Source organism: Pseudorasbora parva, chromosome 12 (genome assembly GCF_024679245.1).
Source record: "Pseudorasbora parva isolate DD20220531a chromosome 12, ASM2467924v1, whole genome shotgun sequence".
Classification (NCBI taxonomy): Eukaryota; Metazoa; Chordata; class Actinopteri; order Cypriniformes; family Gobionidae; genus Pseudorasbora; species Pseudorasbora parva.
This window is the reverse complement of record NC_090183.1, coordinates 25,054,653-25,080,074: the sequence shown is the minus strand read 5'-3', so window position 1 is coordinate 25,080,074 and position 25,422 is coordinate 25,054,653. Positions and strand designations below refer to the sequence as shown.

Here is a 25,422-nt window from a genome sequence, read left to right as displayed (position 1 = left end):
AAGAATGACTTTGCTTTAATATTTTATCCACTGGATCAGTACACTCCACTGTTCTTACTCTCAGTGGTTCCTGTTTGGGATCAATCAAAAAGGCAGCTGAAACCACTAGTGAATGGTCCAAGTTCCAAGAAGACAGCCACCTTATGTTCCGAAATACTGTTTTTGAACTAAGGGAACTAAAGACTAAAAACAATAGGTCAAAGTCTCCACAGAAACGTATATAAAAGAAATATTGATAGGCTACCTGCACCTGCAGACCAACTAGCCTTGGCCTGGACTTCAAGTGTTCACAGAATTGGACAAGATCATATTAGGTAAATATTTAGCCTGCAGCACTTTTGAGAGCTCTACATTTATGGAAACATTTTGTCAGTGGCAACTACAAATTTACAAATATAAAACTGTTTACAGATTATTATTATTATTTTTTTTAATGTATGGAAAATCTGAATAAACCTAATCTTTTGCAGTACATGCTTCATCTTCTGATCTATAAATGTCGTCAAACATTATATAAAGGCAGCGTCCCATTTTTTAAAAATGATTTAATAATGCAAGTTCATCAATAAGGACAGTTTTAGGAGTCATTAAACGTGACATAATAGTAAACCTTAGAAAGGTCAGAGAGGGCTATGTTGACATTAAGCACCCATCTTTATACTTTTACCCCTTAAAACTAATCTTTGATCACCAAAATGTAATTTTCCTGTGAAAAAAATATATATTCATGCCTTAAAATAGCTTGAATGTAAATCTACACTCTTGCTTCATTTGGTATACACATAACCATAAATATGCAAATAAGCCCCACCTCCACTCACTCATATGGCTCCCTATATATAAATGCGTTTTATGTATCACCCTTAACAACATCGGACACATAACGATAATTAATATGATTAGCCCTTTTGCTTGACAACATTATCAAACAGCTAATAATGTGCTGCTAATGTTACACAAACCATGCTCATGTTTGCCACTTTAGAGCCAGACAGCTGCCTTCTTAAATAAGTATCCTTAGAAACACTTTGAACAACTTAGAATGCAAGTGAAGAAAGGCATATATTTATTCATAACATAATATACATCTTTTATCCGCTATATTGCTAAAAATATAGCGGGATAACCCGGCCTCTCGAGACTCCCCAACCTTACAGCATAATGATATAAGCCAGCCCGCACGTTGACGTGATTTGTTACAAGGTCGTTTGTAAAGTAAGAAACACCAATGATGAGAGTTTTTTAATTTATTTATTGTTATTATTTTTATTCAGGAGAAAATACTCAGCACTGAGTTTTTCTTATGAATTTGCTCATGGTTTGTCAAAACATATTAAAAGCACACAGATATATAGCTACAAATTAAATACTTTTACCACAGGGGGTGTACAGTTTGGAAGTGTCTAAACGTGCTTAGACACGCTAAACGTGTTAAACGTCTAGAAGTGTCTAGAAATGTGCTACTAGGATGGTCATCATTAAAACGCAGTGGATCCAGTACTCAGTTCACACTCATTCATTTGTAGAGTAAATATAGCAGCATGGGATTCAAGCCATAGTTGCATGGGAATTAGACAGATATAGGAGTTGCATGGTTTCTATAAACAAAAGACAAAATAAAGAACAAACCGAAACTTAAATACAATTACCACAATGGAAATTCAACTAATGAATTACTATCAATATTAATACTATCAAATAATCCATAAAATTCAGAAACAATATATCAAAATAGTCAAAACACTGAAACATGAGTCAAGTCACTGTTATTTATATAGCGCTTTTTACAATGCAGATTGTTTCAAAGCAGTTCACATTGCGGTAGCAGGAAAACAATGCAGCAGAATTCGCTTCGGCTGTATAGCCGCTCTGGAAAAAAACAGTGATATATATCCGCCGGAGCACCTCCGCTCCGCCATTGAACACGTGATGGAGGTGCGTGAGCGGATTGAGAGGGTCATGCCATTGGTCCGGGAACACCTCACCAAGGCGCAGCAGTCCCAACAACAACGCTACGACCGGGCGGCCCAGCCACGAGAGTTTCAACCTGGGGGTACAAGTCCTGGTGCTGGTCCCCACCTCCACGTGCAAGTTCCTCGCGACCTGGCAAGGTCCGCTCAGCGTTGTGGAACGAGTGGGGCCCGTCAACTATCGGCTGCGCCAGCCGGGTCGCCGGCGAGAAGAGCAGCTATATCACGTTAACCTGCTGAAGAGGTGGGTGGGGACCCGAGAACAGCTCACCGCGTTGGCCTCCGTCGATCCCCTGGTTGTAGACGTCGGGGACCACCTGGCGGCCGCCCAGAAGACGGAGTTGAACCATCTGGTCCGTCAGTTCTCTGATGTGTTCTCCACCCGTCCTGGGCAGACCAACGTCATCCAGCACGACATCCGAACGCCACCAGGGGTCATCGTGAGGCAGCGGCCCTATCGGGTCCCAGAGGCTCGGAGACAGGCCATCGAGGATGAAATTTGTGAGATGCTCAAGTTAGGGGTAATCGAACCATCCCGCAGCCCCTGGTCCAGCCAAATCGTCATGGTACCGAAGCCGGATGGCACCCTCCGGTTCTGTAACGACTTCCGCCGGCTCAACGAGGTCTCGGAGTTCGATGGCTACCCGATGCCCCATGTCGACGAGATACTAGAACGTCTTGGGAGGGCCCGGTACATCACGACACTCGACCTCACCAAAGGATACTGGCAAGTCCCCCTCACGAACGCCGCTAAGGAGAAGACGGCGTTCTCCACTCCAAGTGGGCACTGGCAATACCGGACCCTCCCCTTCGGCCTCCACGGGGCACCGGCGACGTTCCAGAGGATGATGGACATCCTCCTGCGTCCTCACCAAGCCTACGCCGCAGCCTACCTCGACGACGTGGTCATCCACTCCGAGACCTGGCAGGACCACCTGGAGCGGCTCCGGAGGGTGCTCCTGGAACTCCGGCGGGCTGGGCTGACCGCCAACCCCCGGAAATGTCATCTGGCCCTCGCGGAGGCTCAGTACCTGGGTTTCCGGGTGGGTAGAGGACTGATCCAGCCACAACAAAAACAGGTCGACGCCATACTGACAGCGCCCCGCCCGGAGACCAAGACCCAGGTACAAGCCTTTTTGGGGATGGCGGGCTATTATCGCTGTTTTATCCCTAACTTCTCCTCCTTAGCATGTCCCCTGACAGACCTGACCAGGAAGGGGCAGCCGGAGAAGGTGAAGTGGGATGACGCGCTGGAGAAGACCGTCCGGGACATCAAGACCTCGCTGACCACGGAACCGGTCTTGAGGGCGCCCGACTTCAACTGCCCCTTCCTGCTGCAGACGGACGCCTCCGACACGGGCCTCGGAGCGGTCCTCTCCCAAATCCAGGAGGGTGAGGAGCACCCCGTCACCTACATCAGCCGTAAGCTAACCCCAGCCGAAACCAGGTGTGCGGCGGTGGAGAAGGAGAGGAGGTGAAGTCTCCCGAGCTCTCATCAGCGTCGCCCTGGCAATTGATTACAAACACCTGCACGCGATCAGCACGGGCCGGATCGTCACAGCTGCAGCCCATCAGGCCCGGGCATTAAAGCCTTCACTCTGGGACACCAGTTTGAGCACGATCTCCATGCAGCACTACGCTAATCCTTGTCTCTCTCTCTCTCCCAGAAAGCAGCCTGTGACGCTATATATATATATATATATATATATATATATATATATATATATATATATATATATATATATATAATAAAATTATATTCTCTCTGCCTTTATCTACAGCAATAGACTATGATTCAAAACCTTAAACCTTAGATAATTAAAGGGGGGGTGAAATGCTGTTTCATGCATACTGATCTTTTTACACTGTTAAAGACATGGAATCCCATACTAAACATGGACAAAGTTTCAAAAGTTAAGGTGGACGTTTGATGGGAGTATTTCTTTGTCAAAAATACTACTTCCGGTTAGTCATAAGTTTCGGCAAGTTTTTTGCGATCATGCGTCCCCATTGACGTTAGTGGGGGCGGAATTTCCTTGTATGGGCCTTACGGACAATTCTACCGGAAGCGTGTGAGAGAGAGAGAGGGAGAGAGAGAGAGGGAGAGAGCGAAAGCAACAGGCTATGCCCATCAAAGCGCTCGTAGGCTGCGCTGCACAGGTAATGTGCACAATTAACAATGACATCAAAAAGTGCGTTTTTGGTTGCCAGACCAAGACAGTCCTGCACAGATTCCCCCAAAACCCCGCGTTAAGGCAACAGTGGATGTAATTTGCTTTTCCGGATCAGCAACTGAGTTGCGCGAATGTTTATATCTGTTCGCTGCATTTCGGTGCCGACTGTTTCATAAACATGGCCCAGCATGACGCCGGATTTTCCCGATCGCCTAATGCTGAAGGATGGAGCAGTCCCAACGTTAGAACCGCGGGCGGTGAGTTAAACTGCTTCAAATGTCTGTGTCTATGCTCATCAAGTAGCCCAAACATGATCACGTATAGTTACTATATTACTATATATAGAAATTGATCAATGGAGCATGCGATGTGTAGTGCGTGTACATTTGTTTAGCTGGCCACTATACGTGTAACTTTATGTTTGTGTATTGTAAAAGCACTCAACAATACACAAAGGGGGGGGGAAATATGTTGAACTAAATAAGCACGCTTCTTCATTCAAATGCGCTACTATTCCGTGTCTATCTATGTAAACACTAACTTAACCTGTCTACACAAACCACGCGTAAACACACAAACACACGTGCACAACTGCACTTCCCACATGTACACCTTCAAAGACAAAAATACGACGATATAATTCAAGTATAAATATGTAAATAACACAAGCCGCTAAGCATATTATATAGTTAGTGTATAACTTGTACCACATAGAGACGTCCTGCTCTAGTCGTTTTTGCTGCTGCTCCTGTTCAACTGCAGCCTCTGGGTCTGATTCCGGATCATAGATGTATGGCTGTATCTGATTAAAAGCCATATTTTTATTTTGAATAAAGTTTTTTTCCCGCTGTTAGGGATGACACAGCTTTACGACGCACTCGACTCAACACAATAGCAGCAGCGGGCACACGTCATTATTTAGCTCCGCTCACACGACACGCCCCCACCCGCTCGGCTTTTTTCGGAAAGACTCGGAACAGCGCATCTTTCTTATATAATAATAAAAAAAAATAAAGACTTTTCGGAGATATGCAGGATGCAATGCTACTCTATAGGTACTCAAGATTGACATGACACTGACTGAAACTGAGTGTTTCACCCCCCCTTTAAAGAAAACTCACCCATGCACCCACTACTGCATTGTTCTACACAGAGTTTTCACTATAGGAGTAAAACAATATTATAAGACTTTCCCACCTGCAAGAAATGAATCATTTAAAACAACTATTTGGTGAGTCATAAATTATCTCCTTGACATGACACACTTCTTTGAAACATTGTCCGAGCATTTGCCTTTTAAAATACATTTGAATCATATATTTAGTCTTGTACAAAGTTCCACCACAGATCAGTAAGTTTTCTAACCTAACTCTACTGCTTTTCCAAGATACCAGACTTTTAGCAGAGCTGCATTAAATGCCATGGGCTTACAGTGAATAGGCTTGTTGAGGAAGACCTAGGCTATTAAAGTCTCTGCCGGCCAATGTCAAAGAGGGTTTCCAAAGAACAAAGAGGGTGCGTGCAAGCAAGCCTGAGGCAGATGGTGCAGCCAATCAGACACGCTGTAAACATATGATCTAGTGCAGAGGCTATGGAGACAGTGGGGTAGCAAAGTTAATGTCTGCTATGGCTGGTGTGGAGGAGTCTGGTAGTCTGGTAATGACTAGTTTGTGGACACGTCTATGGCTCATTGCTGTAAGTTTCCTTTATATATATCTGAAATACATACTTTTACAAATTAATTTACTCTAAAAAAAATTTTAACTAAAAAAAAAAAAAAAAAAAGGTTTACAAAAGATTACATGTTACCACTACTATAAATGAAAGCTTTAGCATAAGTTCTGCCAGGAAGACTTAATTGTTACATCACATATCCAATTACATTCTTATACTGGTGTATATATGATCAGTACTTACTCATGTTTGAGTTCGCAGATGCTGACGCCCCAATTCACCGCCATCCTCCCCACCACCTCCAAGTTAAATCCATCCCTACTCCACCCCACCACCACCAGGAGGGTCCCTTCCATACCTTACATGGGGGTTGGCTGCGGCTCTGCCTTCGTCTTCAGGCAGGATATGCAGAGTCCGGACCCTCAGAATGCGAGCTACGGACAGGGCCTATGGGTACTTTATTGCTTGCTGGATTATTAATAAATGGACAATTGTCAAAAGTATTTATTCTCCCGAGTCTTTCTGGCAGAACTATTATTATCATGAATATTATTGTTGTTACTTCCACTACTGCTACACTGTAAAACAATATTGTTGGTTTAACTTCAAAAAGTAAGTAACTTGGTTGCGTTAACGGGATTCATCCAAAAATGAAAATTCTGTCATCATTTACTCAATCTCAAATTGTTCCAAACATATATGAGTTTATTTGTTCTGCTGAACACAAAAAAAGATATTTGGAAGAATGTTTGTTCTCTCAAAGCAGAGAGAACAACTTCCCTACCATAGTATTGAAAACAAATACCATGGTAGTGAATGGTTGTTCTATCTGCTTTGTTACAAACATTCTTCAAAATATATTCTTTTGTGTTCAGCAGAACTAAAAACTCATACAGGTTTGGAACAACTTGATGACAGAATTTTCATTTTTGGGTGAACAATCCCTTTAAAATGTTGAGTTTTTAAAATAAAATATTTGAGTTGATACTATGAAGGAAATTGGTTTAATAAATAGAAACTCGAAATATTGTATCTGAACCACTTTTTTGGATAAATCACGAATTAGCACAATTTGGCATGTTTCACATCTTCACAAATAAAACACACAGTGTTTTATTATTGTTTTACAGTGTATTATTATTATTGTTGTTGTTGTTGTATGTATTATTATTATACTGCTATACTACCACATAAAAAGAAAATATTTGGCTGAGAAGTGCTTGGGTTTTTGTAAGCTGAAGAGTAGCTAAATAAAAGATCTCTGCAATGAGTTGTGTAGATGTGGTAGGCTAGCCTACATAAAGCTAATTTTGTCAAAAATAATAGAATTAAATATGTTTGTTAGGCCTGTTAAATATACTTCTATATTTATTAAAATGTACACTTTTATGAAAAGTGATTTAATTAAAAACGAGGAATAGCCAGTAATATTTTAAAGGAAGACTTGATCATTCTGTTGGCAAGATCATTTTAATGGGCCGTTAATCAGCAGTTCAGCTCTGTAGGCTATGGTCATGCTAATATGGTCAGAAAACGTGTTAAATACAGTGCTTTGCAATAAACCACTATTATTACCTCTACAGCCTGTTCTCACAGCCTTCTAAACAAAGAACATCTTAAAACCATGATTAACTTTAGCTGACGCATAGGAAATGGTTTTTATTTAGGCCTAGTTAAAATTGTGGATGTAGAGGATGGCCTTGAGAATTCGTGTAACAATGAGGTGGGTCATGGACAGATGTAGCTCGACACAACACAACCAGCATCTAAACGGAAAGTGAGAAAGGCGGTTCTGGGAACGCTATTGTGTGTCTCATTTACACATGTGCTGAAGTCCCGCCCAGGCAGCTCAGCCTATAGCAGTTTTGGAGGACAGAAGACTGAGCACCGCAGCCACAAGGACATGCCTAGACCCCGCTAGAATCTTCAGCTGTAGACCTTCAATCCATTTAAAGCGGTGAGTGAAAACGGGGGCCGTTTGTTTCACATCATAATTGTGACAAAGCATTAGAACTGAAAATGTTTATGCGGAATTTTTCTATCTTTATGACGTAATTGTGGGATATAAACAGTGAAACGCGCTCGGGACAACGTTTAACTTTTAAACCCCCCTCGGCAAGGAAACGTGGTACAGTTATTGTTCCAAATTCGTGTTGATAGAGCGAATTATTTTAAAGGACTAAAGCAAATAACGCGAGACGAAAGAAAACCGAGGACCTCGATAACAAGAATAAATTCAAATTTTGTGTCAGTGAAGTTCTTGAATGATTCTTTGTTTAGTTTATATGTATTTGTAATTATTAATTCGGCTAATAGTCATTATACAGTACAAGGCCTCCGTTTAAAATGCTCAAAATAACTTAGGATATGTCTCTTGATGAAATTAAAATCGCATGTGAGCGGTATATTGTTATTGTTTTGTCCTGTGAGAGTGAATTAATGTTGTTTATTTCGCTTTCCGTAATTAGCAGTAACGGAAATCAGCTCCACGTATCAACAAAACATCTTTCGTCCGTGCATGCTTTTACTGAGCCATCTGAAAGTGAGCTCTTCGTCCTGCTTACTGAATCAGACGTGTAGCCTACTGTTTTTTTCCACTACTGTATGAGAAGCATCCCATTTCCTGACAGGAAGAGCTGTTCCAGGAGATGGTACAGATCTGAGTTTAGTGGGACAAATAAAGCTATTAGATTAAATAAGCAGGTCTGCTGGAACATGCATAGACTCCCATCCATGTCTCCACTGCTTATTTCTTGTCTATCAGAACGTATTGGATTTTTCCATTCAGTCTGCCAACATCTTATTATTTTCCGTTTTGTAGTTAGTGTGTGAACATAGACATTACAGCTTGTGTCATTTTATCTATAACATTCATATTATTGGTCATTATTTGAGTGTAAGGACTGTGTGCGTTTGACACAATTAGGGAGGAAAATATCTTGTAACAAATCAGCTAGCCTATAGGAATCAGGAGCTCCAGATACTTGAACTGCTGCAGCTGTTCACAAACGTCCAAATATTTTCCCTGCCCGAAGAAGGCTGCCTGTTGAAGCATGCTGCATACAGCAAAGTTCTTGTACCCCTGGGTTTCTTTTTATATATATATATATATAATGGTTTCGGTTATACTCATCCTGTAGTACACAAGAAGATTGCATCTAAATATGCAAGCTTTGATTTTGTCTTTTTCTTCAGAAATATTTATAAAAATACAAACAGTAGGCTATGCGGACACTTATGTTTTAACCTGTAGAAGACTGATTTTGTTTACTCTGATGTAAGCACCATTGGATGGTTAACATTTTCTGCAAACTACACAACTTGAGGATTTATGGTCAGCTGAGTTTGGGTTTGTCTAATTCATTTGCTGACTGGTTTGTGATGATTAAGTTACTAGTGTTGTACACTTTCCTGTAATTGTGTGTGTACACATTTGGCCATACTTGTGAAGGACGTGTGTGTGTGTGTGTGTGAGAGAGAGAGAGAGAGAGAGAGAGAGAGAGAGAGAGAGAGAGAGAGAGAGAGAGAGAGAGAGAGAGAGAGAGAGAGAGAGAGAGAGAGAGAGAGAGAGAGAGAGAGAGAGAGAGAGAGAGAGAGAGAGAGAGAGAGAGAGAGAGAGAGAGAGAATTTCCTTACAAATGTGAAGCATGTTGACAACTGGCATGTGAGGACACTTTAAATAGACTCATAGTCCGTCAAATCATGTAAGGCTTAAATTATGAATTGGAATATCACTGGGTTTGGATGGGGATCAGGGTTTAGCAAATAGCATCATCTGTTTTAAAACAGTTGTGCCTAAGAGTGCATTAAATTAATTAAACAAACAATAGTGCACTTTTTTGCATTCATTTGATTTTGGTGCAATCACATTTTGACATTTGGTCTTTTACAGACTGTGAAGTGTTGTTTCTTTGGTTTAGTCTTGCATATAAATTATATGAGGCATGTTTTAGTTTTTTTTTTGACATTTTGATCAGAAAGCATAATTTAGGATGCCTGATTTAAAATGTATTTCAGGTGTGTTGCATCATGTGCAGGACTACAACTGAGTACTTGTCTGCATTTTGTGAAAGGTGCCTTAGTAAGTCTGCTCATTAAAATAATATACACTAGTTGTAGTACTACCCCCTTTCCTCATTGCATTCTGTTTCACTACTTTGTTGTCAGTGCTCTCCAACTGTGCAGGCCTTATAGGTACATGCATGTAAAACATTTTTGACTGCTGCAAAGTGAAGCCAATGCAGCATTAATCTCAATAATTAATAAGACCGGTGGGAAATGCATTGTGTATGATATGATGATGCAAGAAGTGCAGCTCAAAAGAGATTAGATGAAGTCTGCTGAACTGCCTACATTAGGAATCATTAGAATGTAATATTATATTACATTCTATTATGCTATATATTATGCTAGCCTTCATGACAGAATAAGATGACCTAAGTCCTTATCCGGTGTCTTTCAGGATTCATAGGACAAGTAAACACATCAAGGTATTAATATTCCAGTTATGTACATTTAATCCTCAGACTAGATATATATTTGCTTGTTTATTTTGCTTATTACCTAGTCATTTGCCAAATAAATAAATTAATGGATTTGAATTTAAATACATACAAATACAGTCTAACAACAGTTGCTTGTCAATGTCAAAATGATTGAGATGGCCAATCAAATGAAAGAAGAAGGTCCTTACTGTTCTTAGAAGACGAGTGTAAAATCCAACGTGACACTTTAGTTTAAACAGTGTTAGGGTGTGACAATATTTTTTTTTGCTTTTTTGATATATTAGACATACAAATAAGAAGGAATGTGTTCATTCATATTTATATTCCACATGCCCAAAAACTACAAATAAAATGTTTATTAATACAATTCTTATTGGCTGTCATTCCAGCGATTATTTTAAACATCCTTTAATTTATATTTAGTCTAGTGTAGTATCCTCAAAAGGTATTTGTGTTCATGCTCTGTGGAGAGTCAAAGGCTTCTATTTATAATGTGTTATTTGAAGCGTTTTGCATTGTAGCCAATGACACACTGTCAGAAAAAAAAGTACATTTCTGTCACTGGGGCGGTACCCTAAGGGACAAAACCGAAAAGGTACTAATATGTACCTTTAAGGTACTAATATGCACTCTTTAAGTACTGATATGTACCTTTTAAGATACTAGTATGTACCATTTAGGGGTTAGTAAGGGACAAAGATGTACCATTTCACTTTTGTACCTTAGGGTACCGCCCCAGTGACAGCACTGTACCTTTTTTTCTTAGAGTTCAGACACGACTTTTGAGCTTATTAACAAAGTGGCAAAACAGTTTTTTGTTTAAAGTTTTCACAAGAAATTATTGACAATTTATGATATGCATTAAAAAAATGTTTTATACCACAGAATGACTTCCGAAGACTTGGAGTGTAAATGCTGACTAATGTGTTATGTGTTTCTTTGTTCTTCATTTATTAAATGTTTGTTCTTTTTATGTACTTTTTGTTTTGTTTTTTACTTATTTGGAAACAAGGCTACTTTTTTAATCTATGCCTAATATTTAGTCTTAATAATTATTAGTGTGAATAACTCGTAAATAATGTCAGTACCATAGCAAACACTATTAGAACTAATATTTAATTATATAATTATTAGTATTAACTTTTTTCTTTTTTTTCGAGAATTACTGTATACTGATATTTATTTTTTATGGTTACTCTAGTCTGGCATATCAGCTCTCTTTATTGAGGATGTATTGTGTTGTAATTTGATGAATTTCGACTGGTAATTGAAATTGTTACAAAAAAAAAAAACATACAGTATATCATGTTATTAAACATATTCATAATTCTCCATTGCATTTACAGGAGCATGATTCCAGTTACCGAATTCCGGCAGTTCACAGAACAGCAGCCGGCTTTCCGGGTTCTAAAGCCATGGTGGGATGTGTTCACAGACTACCTCTCGGTGGTCATGCTCATGATAGGTGTGTTTGGATGCACTCTTCAGGTAAATATTACAGTTATTTTTCTTAAACCAAATACCAAAAGAAAACTACTATATTTACTGCTGAAAAGCTTAGTCTTAAAGTGGAAATGAAGCATTAGTCAAGTTAACACTATTTACTAAATAGATTTCCACTCTAATCAAATTATATAATAAACACAAACGTAACCATTTAAAATAAATAAAGGCAAAGGCATTTTCTTACAATACTACACTTGCTGTGATGTCACAGTGTTGGTTGTCTTGCCTTAGTTTATCAGACACAACAGTAGAGAGACTGTTCAAGACAGACAGTAGAGGACAGATAGTGAAAGATAAAAACAGAGACCATGAAAGATAAAACCTGGACCTCTAATGCATTGCTCCTGGACGTAAAAATTAGTTTTAAAGTGTTAAAGCAAGAACAAAAGAGTTAATTTTCATAAACTGCTGCACAAAGGGAAAACATTGCTTAAAAGTCCCACCGCCTCACGATTTCCATAGATGTACTTGTAAATACAGTATGTTGCTAAAATGATTGTCAGAAAGGAAAATGAAATACAACCATAATAAACAGCCATCTGACATTCCACAAGATGCAGAGATCAAGGCTGATGCAACCTTCAAAATAAATATTTCTTATTGTAACTCCAAGTTTACCAATCCATAGTTTGGATAGTTTCCAAACGTTATCCTCTAATCCTGTCATCTTCCTTGATATCGTCATCTTTTTTTAATCCTTTGCATTCCGTGCAATAAAGTTTTTAAAGAGATAGTTCACCCAAAAATGAAAATGTGATGTTTATCTGCTTACCCCCAGTGCATTCAACATGTAGGTGACTTTGTTTCTTCAGTAGAACACAAATGAACATTTAACGCCAACCATTGCTGTGTGCCAGTCAAATAATGGGGTGAATAGGTAACAGTTCCATGAGAGCAAAAAAAAACATGCTTAGACAACATGCACAAAGAGCCCTGTGGCTCATGACACAAAACGATCACACTTTTGTGTGAGAAATCGAGACATATTTCATATAATTTTTTCCTCAAATACAACGCTATATATATATCCAACAGCCTGGAAAGCGCTTCTCTTCCATTAAGGTCAATAATACACGTTTGTTCGTATAAACAAGAGCGTGGATATTGACCTTACCGGAAGAGAAAAATCTTAATTTGTGTTCTACTGAAGAAACAAAAACACCTACATTTTGGATGCCCTGGGGGATAAACATCACATTTTCATTTTTGGGTTAACTGTCACAACTTCTCCTTCACTTCCTTTTCCTTCTTCCATTTTTTTAATCATCCAGGAATTGCCTTGCAAATGGCACTGGGGCCCTCTATTGGTCATCTTCCTGGTCACAGATATTATGAGTTATTCTATTACTTGTACCAATTACAGCAAAAATCAAAGAATTGAAACTATAATAATCTTCATTAATCCATTAATAGCCAACCAACCTCATGACGTCACAGATTGTAGAACTGAAAAACGGTTTCAGCTCACAGGTTGTAGTCTTCATTGATCAACAGCAATGTAATAATAAATGACTTCACACCATAGATGGATTTCCTCTGTGCATGAACAGCCCACTGTTGGACAGTGCATACTGCATAAAGAAGTGGGAGTTTGCTAACGGAAAATAGCTAAATTCCTGTCACCCCACACGAAAAGATTACCCCTCCTTTCCCTCATGGTGGCCCCTCTATAAACACAAAATTGCTCCTGTAGTCTAGCTACTCGGCCTCATAAACTAGTGGGTGGAGCTTCAAGCAGCAAGTTTGCCCTACAGTTTCAATTCCTCTACATGATCCCAAATTATTTTTAGTTTTAACAAACAACATTGACAGGAACCCGTTGTTAGGGTGGGGATATCCCTCACTGTCCCTGGAGGTGTGCATCAAAGAATGGCACAGCTGTGTAATGTATTGCAATTTGTAAATTGCAACTGGATGTTCATGATGATCCCAGGGAAGGTAGTAATAATTGCCCTAATTAATTGTTTTACTAATGCCATTGCATAATCCCATGGTTTTGAAGGGGGGATAAACAACATCCTTTTGTGCTAAATGACCATGTTTGACTGGGGGCACTTTGCGTGGCTTGTAGTGCATAATGGACATTTTATTAGCCACTTGGGGCTGCTGCACCTCACATCCATTTTACTGCAGAGAAGCCGTTCAGAGCTGCTGATGCTTCATTAGCAGGCTTTACGCCGCAGTCTGACTGTTGTGATTGTACCACATTATAGTGCTTTATAGAGCTCTCGCAATTCTCTTTCTCTGTCTTTTTAGCTGATTTTTTTTTAGTTTGCAGGCAGAAAGCCACATGGTAATTACCAGGGAAAGTAAACTGTTTTGCAGGAAAAAGGGGGGAAGGGCACACATCTTGAAGCGAATACAGAATGCTTTTGTTTACTGCTTTTTACTTCCAGGGAAAAGTGTTTATTTTTTTTCTTCCTGGTGTGTCCTTTAAAAATATTTAATGCAAAATTGAGTAGTTGTTGGACACCTTATCCTGCTAACCCAAAGGTATTCCACCTCCCTCTAGAATTCGAGTGGCCAGTGCAATGATTTCTCATTTCCTGCCTGAGTCATTACACTGATGTCAGAGCACCAAAATAGTTATCTTTAAAGAGATGCGCCTCATCAGATACTGTTACACTGTTCCCGGCAATCCAAAGGTGGTGTGGGATTTGAAATTCAATGCATAAAATGAGCCTCATCTACTGTTTTACACACTTGAGGTTTATCTATTTGCTCTGACGCTTTTGAGGTTTATTAGCTTTCATCTTTATTGTTTTATATCATAGGCCGTAAAAAAATATGGACGACGCGACTTAGTAATCGAAGCCTCCGAAGGGCAGAATATGGCGCTGACATCTTGCGCAGATTTGGGACCAGGTCTGCGCAGTAGAGATCTCAGGCCGGAATCTGCGCGGTAGAGAGCAGGAAGTAGAGGCGCGATATCAAAAGTCCGTCCACACTCGCAGATTCTGGACAATTTATTATGTTTCCCAAAGTATGGTCCGTAAACATGGTTTACTGACTCTGGTGAGGAGCAACTTGATTGGCCTGCACAAAAAACCTGTATGGCAAGCCGTTTTGACTTTTATCCATTCATAGGATTTGAGTTCTTGATCTCAACAATTTAATTCTTTGTCAGAAATGCTAATCTTTGGTATTTTAGGAATTAAATTGTTGATATCAAGAATTGAATTTAAGTGGCAGCAGATGGTGACATTTCACTAGTTGAAATTGAATTGTTGATATCAAGAATTGAATTTAAGTGGCAGCAGATTGTGACATTTCACTAGTTGAAATTGAATTGTTGATATCAAGAATTAATATTGTTGATATCCTGTGAATTAGGGCTGCACAATTAATCGAATTTCTAATCGCGATTTACAATTATGGATGCTACGATTATGTAATCTTCCAAAGCCGCTATTACTACAACCCCCCCCCACAGAAAACACATATTATTCTGCATGTTAAAAATAGCATGTTACTTTGTGACAGCAGTATGCTGACTGGTTGAATGCAAACAGCCTATTTGTTGTTTCGGTTAGCTTCTAAACACAAAATGAAGATGTTTATAAAACCTGCAATTTCTGTCCCTCCATTTCTGTCCATTCCCAGTGCCTTGGGCATCATAAATTATTAATGCTTAGGGCATCAAGATCGCCAACGGCGGGACTGTCCATTCCTCTCAAACTTTGGATCGAAAAGATCCAATAAATGTCATAAAAGCATTGTAAAAATAACTAATCGAGTGTCTAATCCAAATCCAAGTGTTCTGAAGAGACACAATATTGGCTTTTTTGATGACCAGATTTAAACAGGGACGTTTAAATGATTGCGAGACAAGCAAAAACAACATGAGAGTGAGTACATGCAGAATTAAAATTTGTAGATAGGCTAAACATTTACAGTTTAGGAAAAGTCATTTTGACACGCTTTCTTGCGATAAGAACTGTGATGGATTGCATTGATCATATAAAAGAAGCACTTCAGAAATAGTTGAACTTCCATTTATCATACAAAATTGCAGCTAAATTTTACATAGTTCTGAAATAAGTGCACAAACCTGCAATCACATGCTCAACCGCATCATGAGTTAACCCGCTACACTAACTGGCAGTTTGAAAGTAATTTATATTATTACAAAATGTTTTCCATAGTGTCTTGATTTACTCCACAACCAGAGATGACTGCCCAGCAGCTGCATCACATTATTGTTTAAATAACTAATTTATATTATTAGATGGTCTACTCAATAAAAAACGCAACACGCAAAACATATAATCAGCTGCTACTATGGCAGAGAAAAAAGAAAGAAAGAGGAGAGCCGCCAGCAGCTGGATTTCAGGGCTGAGGGGGTAGCTCCAGTTTGTCTCGACAAAGTTGGTCCAACATCTAAAAGCTGCTGAATTTGCTGTCGTGGCAGGCAAAATTTATTTTGAATAGCAGCTCCTGACATGGTAGCCAGGGGACTAAAGTTTTCACGTGTAAAAACTTAAATATTCGCTGTCTCGCTGCCATATTTTCACCAAACCCCTCCACAATCATTCCCTTTAAATAGGCTCCTAAGCCTCTCCTGTCTAATGGTTTGCCAGCTGATGTACCTTTGGATAATATAATTAAAAAGCTAACAACCATTAGTATAATGACAATTTTTTTAAGGATAATTTGAATCCTTGCATAAGCACGCACACGCACACGCGCACGCGCACGCACACGCACACACACACACACACACACACACACACACACACACACACACACACACACAAAACAATTCAATAGCCTAATTGAACACTGGGTATATTTTACAACTTCAGAATTATATTCATAGACTGAAATGTAAAGAAGCTTTTTGCACAGTGGTGGCCACTAGTGGAATTAACTGTTGTAGTGATAAGGTATAGCTATAGTGGTCCAGACCAACATTACGAAAGAATGACTTACAGAAGGTATTCTAAACAAAGATTGTTTCGAGGAACACATATTAACATTAAGGGATACCTTAAGGTATAAATTAAGAATGACGTAGTGTTAAGAAGGTTTCGGGAAATCCCCCATTAAACACTCTTTCAAGCTGTAGTAAAGTTAAAAAGCACACAGTTAATCAGAATAATATTCAGCATTAAGATTTGTCCACGCAAAAAATAATGGATTAACAAACCCCATTAATTAGAAGTGGGTATGCAATAGAGGTGGACACAATAATGACCATTCTGTATGTTCCTTTAATTTCTTAGTAATTAAACAATGTTTTACTGGACAAACTATGTCCCTTTAAATAAAACATAAAAAAGTCTGTAAATAGTGAGAGGGGGGCATTGGGAGATCAGCAGAAAAACAAACAAAGAACAGATGTGGTAACAGTGTTCAAGTGCTTGAATAGCAGTTGCCGACTTTAAACAAACGCCAATTCCACTGAATTGTTTTTATTCAGACCATTGACATTTCACTGTCTGAACAAGCCAGACATACAAGTTCCTCGCCATAGAAAAGCAGATGGGGGTGGATTTTCTAAAGGTTTAAAATGGGATGTGACCAAAAATGTTTAAAAACCACTGCTATAGGGCAAGCTATGTAGGTTTATGATTTAGTTTGAAGTGCTTAATGTAAAGCATGTCTCATGTTTAAGTCAACTTGCATCATGCACTTATCCGACAGCAGCTCACTCTTTGTCCTTAGTTATTTTTTAGTGTTTGCAACAACAAAACATATCAATATTACCAATATTGTCCTATCCTAGGGGAACAAATTTGGAGTTTGAAATTAAGTTTGCAAGCAGAGAAGTTCCGTATGTGAAGCGGGTAAAACAACACTGTATTTATTCTGTACACATGCATAACGAACCAAAAGACCTGTACCAAAAATGTTCAGTACAAATATGTATACCATTGCATCCCTAGTATTGACATAAATTCTGAAGTCTGGTGGCGTTCATTATTTATGAACTAATGCACTCGTATGATTCTGGCATTTAATAGCATTATGTATTATTGCTCCAGAATGGCAAATGTAACTCCCTCTGATGCAAGTTCTGTCAGCAGCTCCATGAAACATAATAAAGGCGTTTTCCCTCAAGATAATGTCCATAATGCATTTGGTGGCAAGGTTTTTGTTCTCTTTAGTCAGATTTCAGAAATGGGCTATAAAATATGCAAAACATTTAGATGAAAACTCAGCAATAGTCTCAGTATGTATTGATTTTATTGTGTTGATTCTAATATATATACTCTTTTATCCTTTTAGGTGATGCAGGACAAAATCATATGCCTTCCTCAAAGGACATTCTCACCAAACCAGACAGAGCTGATGTGCCCACCTCCTTCCTCAAATCATGTAGCGATAGTGCCTGTTCATGAGTTGAAAGGACTGAAGACAAACTTGGATATCCAGCAGTATAACTACATAAACCAAATGTGCTACGAAAAGGCACTGCATTGGTATGCCAAGTACTTCCCTTACCTGGTTCTCATTCATACCCTAATTTTCATGGTGTGCAGCAATTTCTGGTTCAAGTTTCCTGGCTCCAGCTCTAAAATTGAGCACTTTATATCCATCCTGGGAAAGTGTTTTGACTCTCCATGGACTACGAGAGCATTGTCAGAAGTGTCTGGGGAGAATCCTGAAGAGAAGGACAATAAGAAGAACAGTGCCAGTAGGTCAAACCTTGATACTCCAATTGGAGAGGGCAACCTGGAGAAGACTCAGTCTTTAAGATCAATTCCTGAAAAGATTGTTGTTGACAAGCCGGCAGCAAGTGTCCTTGACAAGAAAGAAGGAGAGCAAGCCAAGGCCTTGTTTGAGAAGGTCAAAAAATTCCGCCTGCACGTGGAGGAGGGTGATATATTATATATGATGTATGTCCGTCAGACTGTCGTAAAAGTGCTCAAATTTATCCTTATAATTGCGTACAACAGTGCCCTGGTGTCAAAGGTCAAGTTTAATGTTACCTGTACTGAGAACATGCAGGACATGACGGGTTACCGGTACTTTTGTTGCAATCATACTATGGCCCACCTGTTCTCCAAGCTCTCCTACTGTTATTTGTGTTTTGTCGGTGTTTACGGACTCACATGCCTTTATACATCCTACTGGCTGTTCTATATTTCTCTCAAGGAGTACTCCTTTGAATATGTTAGGCAAGAGACTGGGATTGATGACATCCCAGATGTAAAGAACGACTTTGCTTTCATGTTGCACATGATCGATCAGTATGATCCCCTATATTCCAAGAGATTTGCAGTGTTTTTGTCTGAGGTGAGCGAAAACAAGCTGAAACAGCTCAACCTTAACCACGAGTGGACCGCTGACAAGCTTCGGCAGAAGCTGCAAACCAACAACAATAACAGGCTAGAACTTCAACTCTTCATGCTGTCTGGTCTCCCAGATACCATCTTTGAGGTGACAGAGTTGCAGTCTTTGAAGCTTGAAATCATTAATAATGTTACCATACCAGCAGCCATTGCCCAACTAGAGGATCTCCAGGAGCTTTCGCTTTACCAGTGCTCGCTCAAGATCCACAGTGCAGCCACCTCATTCCTCAAGGAGAATTTGAAGGTGTTGCGAGTGAAGTTTGATGATGGCCGTGAACTTCCACAGTGGCTGTATGTGTTGCGGAACTTGGAAGAGCTCCATCTGATTGGCTCTTTGAGTTCTGATGCTGCAAAGAACGTAACCTTGGACTCTTTACGAGAGCTTAAAGCATTGAAGACCCTGACACTCAAGAGTAACTTCACCAAGATCCCTCAGTCCATCGTGGATGTGGCCAGCCATCTACAGCGCCTCTGTATTTGCAATGATGGCACCAAGCTGGTCATGCTTAACAACCTGAAGAAGATGGTGAATCTAATAGAACTTGAGTTGGTGCACTGTGACCTCGAACGCATACCACATGCCATTTTCAGTCTGACTAATCTGCAGAGGTTAGATCTGAAGGAGAACAATCTACGCTCCATTGAAGAGATCCTCAGCTTCCAGCACCTCCGTAAGCTGACCGTTCTGAAGCTTTGGCACAATGCCATCACTTTTATACCTGAACACATAAAAAAACTTGGGAGCTTGGAGCGCCTCTACTTAAGCCATAACAAGATTGAGATCCTACCTTCACACTTGTTCCTCTGCAACAAACTGCGCTACCTCGATGTTTCCAACAACGACATCCGTTTTATCCCACCAGAGATTGGCGTTCTCCAGAGTCTTCAATACTTCTCTGTTAGCTGTAACAAAATCGAAAATATTCCTGATGAGCTCTTCTTCTGTAAGAAACTCAAGACTCTGAAGCTGGGCAGAAACATGCTGTCTGTCCTTTCACCAAAGATTTCTTTCCTAGGTGTGCTGACTCATTTGGAGTTAAAGGGTAATCACTTCGAGTTTTTACCAGCTGAACTTGGCTCTTGTCGCGCCTTAAAACGCAGTGGACTTCTTGTAGAAGACGTGCTTTTTGAGACGCTGCCTTCAGACATCAGGGAGCAAATGCAAGAAGAGTGACTGCTTTGCTTTCATGCCAAATCTTGTAATCTGACTCCTTAAGAGACGAGACTCCAGATGTTCTGTCCTGTAGTTTGTATTGCGATCTATATGGGTGAGTACCTGCAATTTCATGTTTAAAGCTGGACTTATGCTTAATGGCGTTTTAATGCAAAAAGAAAAAAGTAATGAACACCTTTAAATGCCTTATATTGTATATTATAAAAAAGAGGTCATGTAAAACTAATTTTAAAACCGTTCATCTTAATTTTCTAAGATAATGTTGTTTTTTTATATCTGTAAGTCATAAAAATAGACAACTTGCGACAGGGATTCATTTACAGACAGTGGAATGCAATTCCATTGTATGCTTTCGCTTCATATGACTGACATTGATTTCATAACCCATTAAGCTTTTACAGGTCAAGTACTGTACAACATGTTTTGCACTGGAAATAGCAATATTAGAATTTGCACTGGAAACTTTAACATTCCTTTCATTTTAATTTTTTAATGTGTATATAGGACTTTGAAGTTTGATTTGAAGTATATATTATAGGAAAATATACAGTTCATTTAATCATGTATACTAGTAGTGTTTTTTCATGCATATTTACTCTAATACTTATAAAGCTTTTGTAGAGCAGGATCCGTGTGCATTGGTTTCTCAGGTAGACTTCACTTTTTTTTCTTTGCATAACTGTTATGAGGTTACACAATGCCTATGGAAAAAACGCTGTTGTTTTTGGATCTGGCCAGATAACCGCATTGTAGTATGCATCTTATAAACCAGTGGTACCAGCTTCAGCTGTCATATAGTTTTGTTTTTGTTGTTGTCGGTTACTCTGATTTGACTACTCCAGTGCAAGACAGAATTCAGATGCAGATATTGTTTTTTTTCTCTCTCTTTAGCCTTATATTGTTCAAGCATTTTTCTTATAAATCAAAAATATACTCTAATAGACATTATAATCATCATACTAGTCAACAATATTTGTCAATCTTGTATTGTACGCTGTAATTGTTTCTATTTCATGCTAATTTAAGGAAAACATTTCAGAAACTAATCTCTAAGATTATATGCAAATGCATTTTAAGAAATGTATTCTTTTATAATGCAAAAAAATTAAATAAAAGTCAAAGATCTCTCAAGGTGCAACAAGACAAATCAGGTAGACTTGGTTTCCTTAGTTTTTAGTATTCCTTAGCATTTTCTCTCAGCTACTCCAGGGAGATTACGAGTGTCTTTAGGTCATGTATGGTAATTAAACGTATCTGATATGATCTTGCCTTGAGAAAGGTGACTCGTCTGTACTAAGATAAGTATGTGGCCTTTTTCTATAGACTGCCAGTTACATTGCCATCATAAAGAGGCATTGAATCAGTGTTTTACATGTGTTACCAGAGTCTTGGAATTCATATATCTTTAGGAGCTTTAAGAAGTTAAAGGGATAATTCACTTTGAAATTAAATTTTGATATGTTTTAGCTTACCTCATGGACATCCGAGATGTAGGAGTATTTGTTTCCCCAGTAGTTTCAATTTTGATCATTTTAGGTCAAACCGTTCTTGTCTGTGCCTCACATAATGCAGGTCTATGGTCACCACCTCAAAGAGCATACACAGAGAAGTCCAAATTAAACAATCCCCCATCGTAAGTACACACTGATGGCCTAAGACACGAAACGAGCGTCGAGTATCGTTTTTACCTCTTGTACACCACAGGAAACACGCACGCGCACCCTCGGATCAGACACAAGAGGTAAAAACGATATAAATACTGTTTGTTTTCTCACACAAACCGCTCGTTTCGTGTCTTAGGCCATCAGTGTGTACTTACGATGGGGGATTGTTTAATTTGGACTTCTCTGTGTATGCTCTTTGAGGTGGTGACCATAGACCTGCATTATGTGAGGCACAGACAAGAACGGTTTGACCTAAAATGATCAAAATTGAAACTACTGGGGAAACAAATACTTCTCGGATTTCCATGAGGTAAGCTAAAACATATCAACATTTAATTTCAAAGTGAACTATCCCTTTAAGACTGAATACTTGAGTTATAGATTACCAGGCCTTTTGTGTGTTTTTCATGTTGTGTTTAAGCAATATTATCTACATGAATAGCTTTTTTTTTAATAGATATGTGAATACATACAGTAGACCTGTCTGAGGTTAGAAAGGTCATTTGCTGTTCTGGTCTTGTGTCTGCATGTTAAAGGTTGTAATAATGAAGATGCCAAAGTGCAACTCTGTGCATAAAATGAAGGATGTTGATTTACATTGGATATAAATGCTGAATGTAGTGCTACCATATGCCTTATTTTTCTGTTTTGTATCATTTGCATTCTACCAAAGTGTTTTTAATTTGTAAAACAGCATAAATAAAATGCCTTTTTTTAGTCCCTTGCATGGAGTTCAGTTAATGTTTCGTCATTCCCAAGGGAGAGTTGTCACCCAGGTGGCAGTATTGTGCACTAAATGCAACAGGATAGTCTGTGTATAGTGCTTAAGGATAATGTGCTGACCTCCTACACCAGAAAGTCTGACACATTGCTGGCATTGAAAATGAAATTACAAACAAGATGACAATTTCAAATTTAGATTTTTGAAGAGAGGACAGTATGATGAGGAGGACATTATTTGAATATGTCTGGGACTCTGGGTCATATTAAACCACTGAACATAAAACGTCATATGGAAACAAATTCACATGCAATTGCATCATTTAAATAATCACCTGAATTGCATGCCTTCATAATAATCTGTATGTGGGTGTTTTTTCCCATCATATCTCCTGTTTCAGTTACATGATCAGCTGTGATGTTATACAGTGAATATCCAATAGGCTATAGCTTCAGGCATTTTTTAAAAGGCATTTTTCTCTGCATTGCTTGTGGTAATTTGATACAAATTATGAATTTAAAGATTAAGAAATCTATTCTGTTTTCTGTATCATGTTCTCTAAATTAGACACATATCTTTATGCATCAGGAAAGTGCAGCTTACACTTTAAAACATGCTAAGTTGTCTCAACCCAAATTATGATCAAATATGGACAAACCCAGCCACCATATTACATTAAAATGTTTTTTAATTATATATATTTTTAACCCAATGGCTGGGTTTGTCCAAATTTAGGTTAAAACAACACAGGACGACAACACACACACACACACACACACACACACACACACACACACACACACACACACACACACACACACACACACACACACACACACACACACATATATATATATATATATATAGGGCTGGGCGATATGACGAAATATATCGTTTGGACGATAGAAAATGTCTATCGTTTTATATAAGGCTCTATCGCTTACGCCACGATAAGGCGATTATGGCAGAATTTTACGTCAAGATGCACCTCACGCCACGGCATGCCCATGCAATACATAAACGCGCTCCCTCTGTCTCTCTCTCGCTCTCTCACTCTCTCACTCACACACACACACGCGCTGCCGCCTCCCTTCCACTCACGTCACTTTTTTAAAATCCCCCACAGCGCGAAACACGAGTCCCGCAAACGCGCCGCAGAGGAGCTTGTTTGTAATCAGAGGACAAATGGCTCCTTAGTTTCGAAATGGTTTGGGTACAAGGTGATCGCGTTGAAAATAAAGGCGTTTGTCCAGCGTTAGAAGCTCATTTGAAACATTGCCGCGGCTCATTTAAGAAAATGACAGCTCCGAAGAGACGCCGCTTTAGTTTGAGGTAACGTTACTGCTAACAATAATAAAGAAAGACGATCAACACCTTATGTGTTACCACTGAAATGAAGATGTAATATATTTCCAAATGTAAGCCCATCTTAAGCGAAATGCACGCTTCATACTGTCGTCTGCTCTGGCTCTAACCTCGAGTGTTTACTTTTTGCAAACCTTGTGAGCGCGCAAACCCAAACGCTGTGACCTCGCGCCAAATGTTTTTATTGGTTTATTAAGTACAAACAGGCAAGTTATGAAAAATTGAGTGCGAGGGATATGTTCAATCACACAAAAAGATTTTGGAATGAGACGGCCAACTGTAGTAGCGTTTAGTCCACTCTATAATAGCCTAATTTAGAGATCACTTTTTTATTTATTTTAACCGACAACTTTGATCGGTTAACGTTGATACGGTCAGCCATCGGTCAAACGTTCATCGGTAAACATCCCTAGGCAGGTGTTAACTTTACTAACAGTCTTGCTTTAAAAAAAGGTTCTAAATAAAATAAAAATGTAGTCCATGCTACCTTTATTTGTTTTGTATATCATTTCAAACTGCATTTCCACATTGCAATTTTGTATAGACTATTCATAAACTGAATTAATAGAAAGGTTGCTATATCGTTATGTATATCGGTATCGGGATATCAAATGAGCTATATCGGGATATGAAATTTTGGCCATATCGCCCAGCCCTATATATATATATATATTTGTAATAACTATAGCTACAACAATAAGCATAGTTTGATGCTAATATATTGTTACAACTTTCACTGATTTGTGTTATAGCTGACTAAAGTGGACAGCAGTGTCTGGAAAGTTACTTTGGAAATGTAATAGGTTACAGATTACAAGTTACCCTATTTAAAATGTAATACGTAGTGTAACTATTTCAATTACTTTATTAAAGTAATGTAACTGATTACATTTGATTCGTTTTTAAGTTTTTAATGAATGTTTTCAGCTGTTAATAATTTACAAACATTTAAACCAGGCAGGGTTAACCTACAGTATATTCAACAATTATTACAGACAGACTTTTAAAATCCTTCATTACTTGAATTAAGATTATAATAATGGAATTTTAAAGCAGAGCCACCACAAAATAAGACTTTAGCATCTTTTTTTACTTCGATCGTTCTGAGGTAAATACAGATTTTAAATCTAAGAAAGTTAAATAGCTATGAGAGTGTTTCTGAATCAAATCTTAAGCTGTGATAGGAAACACTGACATCTAACAATGCCTTGGAAAAAAACAGCTCATCTTAAAAAATACAGCATATACATAAACACCCAAAATAGGAATATTAAAAAACATGTGTCCTGTTCTGTGCCCTCTGAAACATTTCATATTTTAGAGCAGTTAATATGATTTGGGAAAGGAATCAATTCAATCTGGATGTGTGTT

General features: G+C 38.8%; 1 protein-coding gene across 2 annotated transcripts; it reads left to right on the top strand.

Moving 5' to 3' along the window:
- Nucleotides 1–7,651: 7,651 nt before the first annotated feature.
- On the top strand, nucleotides 7,652–22,166 carry lrrc8c (leucine rich repeat containing 8 VRAC subunit C). Of its 2 annotated transcripts, XM_067459557.1 has the most exons (3): nucleotides 7,652–7,775; nucleotides 11,670–11,811; nucleotides 18,061–22,166. In XM_067459557.1, exons 2-3 carry the CDS (start codon nucleotides 11,674–11,676, stop codon nucleotides 20,299–20,301), a joined length of 2,379 nt encoding a protein of 792 aa, XP_067315658.1. In that variant the 5' UTR covers nucleotides 7,652–7,775; nucleotides 11,670–11,673; the 3' UTR covers nucleotides 20,302–22,166. The 2 variants fall into 2 exon arrangements, with proteins under 2 accessions (XP_067315658.1, XP_067315659.1); XM_067459558.1 differs by lacking the exon at nucleotides 7,652–7,775 and having other exon boundaries at nucleotides 11,674–11,784.
- The last annotated feature ends 3,256 nt before the right edge of the window (nucleotides 22,167–25,422 follow it).